Genomic DNA, 6,694 nt, shown 5'->3' on the forward strand with positions numbered 1-6,694 from the left:
GCTAGGTTCAGTTTGTCCTGCCCTGTACAACCTGTCTTTGCAAAGCCTTTCTAAAAACAGTTTTAGATCTTGTGGAGCAAACAATTCCAAACAATGGATGAATTGGGACAACAAGACAGCACTGCTCCCATCCACAGTGAATGTGTATCTGTCCAATGATCATATTGTAGTGTTTGATGTAATCCACTAACAAATGAAGTACATTATCACAAATTGGCTCAAAGTCCATTAACAAAAAGGGAGACATTGTGGAGATGAGGAATAACAGAAATATGTATTAACTGAGGTAATGTAAATACAATTAACAATGGTGTGTGTGTAGTCAGTAGTGTAAGTGAGTGGTTGCATAAGTTTGATAATGAGGGGTGCCGAAAGCAAACTAACAAAATGTCTCCTCAATGAATGGGGAAGAGGTGTATTTATCCCGGGACACACCCGTGCCCAAATAGAGGAACACTACTGATGCGTTGATGTTTGTTTTATGGTCCAGGGTTTCTTATTAGTTCAAAGAAAATACAGTGGTCACTTCATAGTTTTGTTTTTGTACATTGTATATGTTAATAAACACCTTGTGTGTCACGTGTTTTACAGCCAGCAACAATATACAATTCAGCCGGTCCAAATCTGTAAGCTTTTAGGCAATGCGCTTGCATTCGCGAACTTGGCTAATGTATTATTTATAATGTGTAGATCTAACATCTATATATGAAAACATTAAAACTTTAAAGTTTATCTTATTCTATTATCCATGCTTAAAAGTGCAATTTGTCGAGGCATACAATTAACGCAAGAGTAAAATAAACATACAAAATCAACAAACAGATGTTTCTATGCTTCTTTTGTTTTTCATCGAGGAGTGAAACACATGTCAGGTATAGAGGACTGACTCTAGTGGTACTGCCTGCCCAGAGCAGACACCACCACGGACAAGAACTTCTGGAAGGATGCCTGATACTCAGGGGTGAAGGCGGTGCCCATCTTCGCAGCGATGACGATGGTCAGACAGTCAGACAACAGCTGTAAAAGAGAACAAAGCAGAAGTGAGATGTTTAGAATGTCTTTGGGGGTAGCTTGATCGAGTGGTGTAATGACATAATATGCTATACTTTGCACGCGCAAAAAACGTGCACTTCAATGTTCTTTTGTATCTTACCTTGAAGTTGTCGGGATCCACGCGCAGTTTCTCGGAGTGCAGAATGCTCAGCTCGGCGTATGTGTTCTTTATGTCGTCCATGTTCTTCAGAGCTCTTTCCAGACCTCGCAGCACCGTGATGCCGTGCTTAGCGATCAGAGGGTTGTTCGTGATGGCCTCTGCGTTGTACAGGTTGCCGAAGGCCCCGAAGTACCTCTGGGTCCAGGGGTAAACGATCAGACACCTGAGGGGAGCGGAGAGAACAGGCTGAACAACAACATAACATGATGAAGATGAAGATTTAGGGGACTAACACTCCAAATTAAAGTCAAGTTAAGTTTGTCTTACCTTGACAGGCACTTTGGGCCAACGTCGTCATAGTCTAGCTTGGAGAAGATGTCGGAGATTGCTGCGCGCTCTTCATCTGTCCACACAACCATGTTTGCTCGTGATGATTTAGCTTAGGTTTTAGTGAGAATCTGAATTATGAACTAATTCGGAAAAATCTTTATTTTTATGGTATTTTTGCACACCGCCCCCAAGACGAAAACGTGAATGTGATTGGTTGGAGATAAGACATTGTTGAACATTGGGCCCTCCTTTATGACTATAGGTCTACTATCAAGCGGTTTTCCGTGAAACTGAAAGAAAAAAAACAATTTCGGGAACAAAAAATAGATAATGAGGGTAACCTGCAAAATATTGGAGGTTTACATATGCAGTAGCCTATTTAGTAATACTGGCCTACTCTCCATTAGTCCATTTCGCCATAATTTGGAGATTTTGAATAATTGTCATTGCATTTGAATCAGTTCGCATTGATAATCATTAATAAGTCACGATGACTCTCAAGATTGCAAAAAAATATGTATGACATTGGCATGGCATTGGTTTCATTGCAACCCTGCTTCCTGATTTTCAACTTGTTTCATAGTTGAAATAACAAGGGCATGGGCTATAATTAGGTCGCTCTGGATAAAAGCGTCTGCTATAAATGACTAAAATGTAAAAATTGTAATGAAATGAAAAGCGTTACAAATTAAACGTTTGTTACAATCCAAAAATCGGGACCAAGTTTTCCCATCTTCTGACGTGTTATCTGCAACAAACACGCATCTGTGTAATCTCCTACAACAAGACCCTCCACCCATTAGTGACTCCACATTTAAGCTCCTTTAGGTTGGAGTGGGGTAAATTGAGCCCTTTTTCACAATCAGCATCACTCCATCACGGAAAATATAGTTACATTTCTAACAAAGATATCTACGTATTTTTCAGCATGTTGTGTATCCCTAGAAATAATCAGCATTCATGTAAACATTACAGTTTTTAAAACATAGCTTGTCTAAAAAAAAGTGGTTTATTGGCATAATTTACCCCGGGTATGGGACAGGATTAATAAAGCCACCTTCACATTTCTGTACTGAATGAAATGTTACCAATACCTTTAAAAAATATATTTATTTCCCAAAGACAATCAAAATAACTTTTTTTGTTTTTTTTGTCTTTGAATAATTTTAAGCATATTTTAACACAGGCTTAACACATAACAAAAAACTAACACTTTTAACATGTATTGCCATTATGCCTGGGAAGAAAACACTTACATTTGCTTAGCTAGCCATTGGCTCAACCTTTGGCTCAACTTACCCCATGGCCATTGACTCACCTTACCCCAAGGCAAACAATTAAACTATATAGGGTCCCCTGTGGCTCAATTGGTAGAGCATGGTGCTTGCAACAACAGGGTTGTGTGTTTGATTCCCATGGGGGACCAGTACAGATAGAAGGTATGGAAATATATATACTGACTTCTGTAACTCTCTCTGAATAACAGTGTCTATTAAAATGTTTAGTAGCCCACACAGCTACAAGAATGCACTATCATGCTAGGTTTAGGACCTCATATTGAAGCTTACAGAAACCCCAATTGATGTATAGAACAATCTTTACATTTTCTACTTTGGTTTCGATTCAAGCATCATGAAACCTCTGACACAATAAATGAATTGGACTTGTGCGATAATCATTTTTTGGACCTAACTTGCTTACCACTTTTTAGATGTGTTTCTTCCTTCAAATCCAATCAAATTTCATTTGTCACATGCGCCGAATGCAACATCTGTAGACTTTACCGTGAAATGCTTACTTTATAATAATAATAATAATAATACTTTACAAGCCCTTACTTTACAAGCCCTTATGTCCTCGACAATGCAGTTCAATAAATATGGTTAATAAAACATTTGCTAAATATACTGACGTAAAAAATGTAATTAAAAGTAAGACAATAAAAGAACGATAACGAGTCTATATACAAGGAGTACCGGTACGGAGTCAATGTGCAGGGTACATGTAGGTAGGGGTAAAGTGACTGTGCGTAGATAATAAACAGCGAGTAGCAGCAGGGTGTCAATGTAAATAGTCCGGGTGACCATTTGATTCATTGTTCAGCAGTCTTATGGCTTGGGGGTAGAAGCTGTTAAAGAGGACCTAGACTTGGCGCTCTGGTACCGCTTGCCAGTCTATGACTTGGGTGACTGGAGTCTTTGACCAATTTTTGGGCCTTCCTCTGACACCGCCTGGTATACAGGTCCTGGATGGCAGGAAGCTTGGCCCCAGTGATGTACAGGGCCGGACGCATTACTCTCTGTAGCGTCTTACTGTCGGATGCCAAGCAGTTGCCATACCAGGAGGTGATGCAACCGGTCAGGATGCTCTCTATGGTGCCGCTGTAGAATATTCTGAGGATCTGGGGACCCATGCCAAATATTTTCAGTCTCCTGAGGGGGAAACGGTATTTTCGTGCCCTCCACGACTGCCTTGGTGTGTTTGGACCATGACAGTTTGTTGGTGATGTGTACACCAAGGAACTTGAAACTCGATGTGAATAGGGGCCTGTTCGGCTGTCCTTTTCATGTAGTCCACGATCAGCTCCTTTGTCTTGCTCAAATTGATGGAGAGGTTGTTGTCCTGGCACCACACCACACTCAGACTCCATGAAATGATTACCTCTTCATAAATACCCTGTATGTGGTTAAATTATTAACAAACGTCATTCGTGCCATGATAAACATGCGTGCATGTTCATTTACCCCCTAAATTGATGACATTAAATCAATTTATGTCCTATCAAAATTTAAATCAAATTTAAATCAATATCAAATCATTGGTTAATCAAAATATTTGCTGGAGATACAAAATTATAACAAATGTATTTATACTTTAAAATACTTACTATTGCAGGATAATCAAAACGTCACTCTACCAATGATAGCCAACTTTAAAATGCCTACTTTAGGCACAGTGCCAATTGCTCTCTGCCAGGCTCTAACCCTGAGGTTAAAGCCTGCACTTTCACCTCTTTCCGAAATATCCATACGCAATAGCCTATTTATTCATATACTTTTCATTACTTTCGCCATCATGTTGGGGTTGTGAATAATGTAATATGTTGAATTGCATTTGAATGATTTTGCGTTGCTAATCTGGTATACTGATCTAGTCAAGGGCATGGGCTGTACTTTCAGATCCATTTGATGCCATCGTTTGAGATTTATTGAAAAATTTACAAACAAACCTTTAGTTACAATCCTCAAATTGGGACCAAGTTTCCCATCCTCTGACGTGTCAGTAGTGACAGACTTGTTTAGTAAAAACCTAATTGAAAAACATTTTTAACACACTTTATATTTAATTGTGGCTTCAACAAATGATATCCATTAGTTGCCAATTAGAAATGTATGGCCCACCGCAGACGGTTTAGTTTATATCAGTTCTGTCACTACTGTTCCGACAGAACAACAGTTAATACAGCTGAACAAGTAACGATTTCCTCAACATTGTAGTGTTAATGACACAAGATAACCCATTAGGGGTTTTGTCATGTTTTATTACAAAATAAAAGCACATGAATAAAATACTGTATGTATAATAAGTTAAATGGAACAGTGTTACTACAACCTCCACTCCGTTGATCTATGTGCGTGCGTGCACATGGGCGGAGTGGGATTCTTTTGGAGTAGCAGACACAATTTGGTAACACAATATCCTCGCAGTCCCACTCCCATTCACAGGGGGCTTAAACAAACGTTTTTTCTTTTTGTATTATAATTTAGTGTTAACAAGGAAGAGTCGCCTTCCCTTGGTAGTAGTAGCTAGCTGGCAGGGTTAGAGTGAAACCCCAATTAAAAACATAGCAAGCTATAGCTAGCCTTTTTTAGCTTCCCACATTGCCATGTGAAATAATCAGCCTGCAAATATTATTTTACTTGCCGGCGTAACCTAAAACATTATCCCAGTTTGATATACTGCTTGTGTATTCATTTCCATATCAGCTAAAATAGAACGTCATGGAGAACAAAGCACATGGCTAGCTAGTTGACTACAGCAGGTTCTACTATTTGACTATAGCCTATAATCACTAGTTATTACTGCTAAACAAAATACATTTTTGGGTGGATTCTTGGGTTTTGTTGTTGCCTTCTCATTTGTTGTGAAAGCAAAAGAAGAGTCTTGTCTTGTCTTACTAGCTAGTTGGCTAAACACTGCAAGCTAGCCTTTAAGCTTCTGACATTTTCACATTAAATAATCAGATTTATTATTAAATAATATGCCCTGGCAAATATTATTATATTTGCCAGTGTAACCTACAACATCATCCTAATATAACCTACAACATTATCCTAGTGTAACCTACAACATTATCATAATTTGAAATGCTGCTTCAATGTATTGCTCCCATATCAGCTAAAAATAGAATGTCATCATTTTTGTCAGGGAGAAAAAAAGCACATGGCTATCTGTTTTAGCCTAGAACAACATTATCACTTCTAAACAAAATCATTTTGGGGGGGATTCTATAAGGCTACAATGTTGCTTGGTTTATTGTTAGAACAGTCCCTGAGATTATATTTGGTTATCAATGCAAAATAGGCTGCTTATTTAATGCCAAGCTAAACCAAGACAGCAATTGGGAAGTTTAATTGATTTTGTGAAGTTGATTAGCTTCCCAGATACCATGTGAAATAATCAGATGTATAATTCAATAATATGCCATGGCAAATATTGTTATACTTACGGGTGTAACCTACAAAAACCCATCCCAGTTTGTTATGCTGCGTCAATGTATTGCTCCCATATTCGCCAAAAATAGAATGTCATCAAGTTTTGGTCATGGAGAGAAAGCAGTCAATTGCAAAAGTATTCAGACCACTTAAATTTCTTCACATTTTATTGTGTTACAAAGTGGGATTAATATCTATTTAATTTTCTTTTAAAATGTATTTTATAACTCAAATATAGTCTTTGCGTAAGTATTCAGCTCCTTTGTTTAGGCAAGCCTAAATTAGTTCAGGAGTACAATTTGGCTTAACAAATAACATAATAAATGACATGGACTCACTCAGTGTGAAATATAGGGGTTGACATGATTTTTGAATGACTAACCCTTCCTCTGTCACCCATCAAACGCACGAAATTAGCTGAAATGCGTTTTGTACATATATGCACGAATTGATTGTGAGACTGTGTTGCACCCATACATAACATTTGTAAGGTCCC

The 6,694-nt window shown here is 38.2% G+C and overlaps 1 protein-coding gene across 1 annotated transcript; it reads right to left on the reverse strand.

The window, feature by feature from the left end:
• Positions 1-255: 255 nt before the first annotated feature.
• On the reverse strand, positions 256-1,640 carry LOC118396990 (hemoglobin subunit beta-like). The gene is made up of 3 exons (XM_035791371.1): positions 1,481-1,640; positions 1,154-1,376; positions 256-1,017 (listed from the first exon to the last, which is right to left on the reverse strand). Exons 1-3 carry the CDS (start codon positions 1,570-1,572, stop codon positions 889-891), a joined length of 444 nt encoding a protein of 147 aa, XP_035647264.1. The 5' UTR covers positions 1,573-1,640; the 3' UTR covers positions 256-888.
• Between the last annotated feature and the right edge of the window lie 5,054 nt (positions 1,641-6,694).

The sequence above is a fragment of the Oncorhynchus keta genome, chromosome 2, assembly GCF_023373465.1.
Source record: "Oncorhynchus keta strain PuntledgeMale-10-30-2019 chromosome 2, Oket_V2, whole genome shotgun sequence".
NCBI lineage: Eukaryota > Metazoa > Chordata > Actinopteri > Salmoniformes > Salmonidae > Oncorhynchus > Oncorhynchus keta.

Coding starts and splice junctions, on each gene's coding strand:
- LOC118396990 (XM_035791371.1), bottom strand. CDS start 1,572: ATGGTTGTGTGGACAGATGAAGAGCGCGCAGCAATCTCCGACATCTTC. Junction 1,377..1,480: donor GGCCCAAAGTGCCTGTCAAG/GTAAGACAAACT, acceptor CGCTCCCCTCAG/GTGTCTGATCGTTTACCCCT. Junction 1,018..1,153: donor TGGATCCCGACAACTTCAAG/GTAAGATACAAA, acceptor TCTCTTTTACAG/CTGTTGTCTGACTGTCTGAC.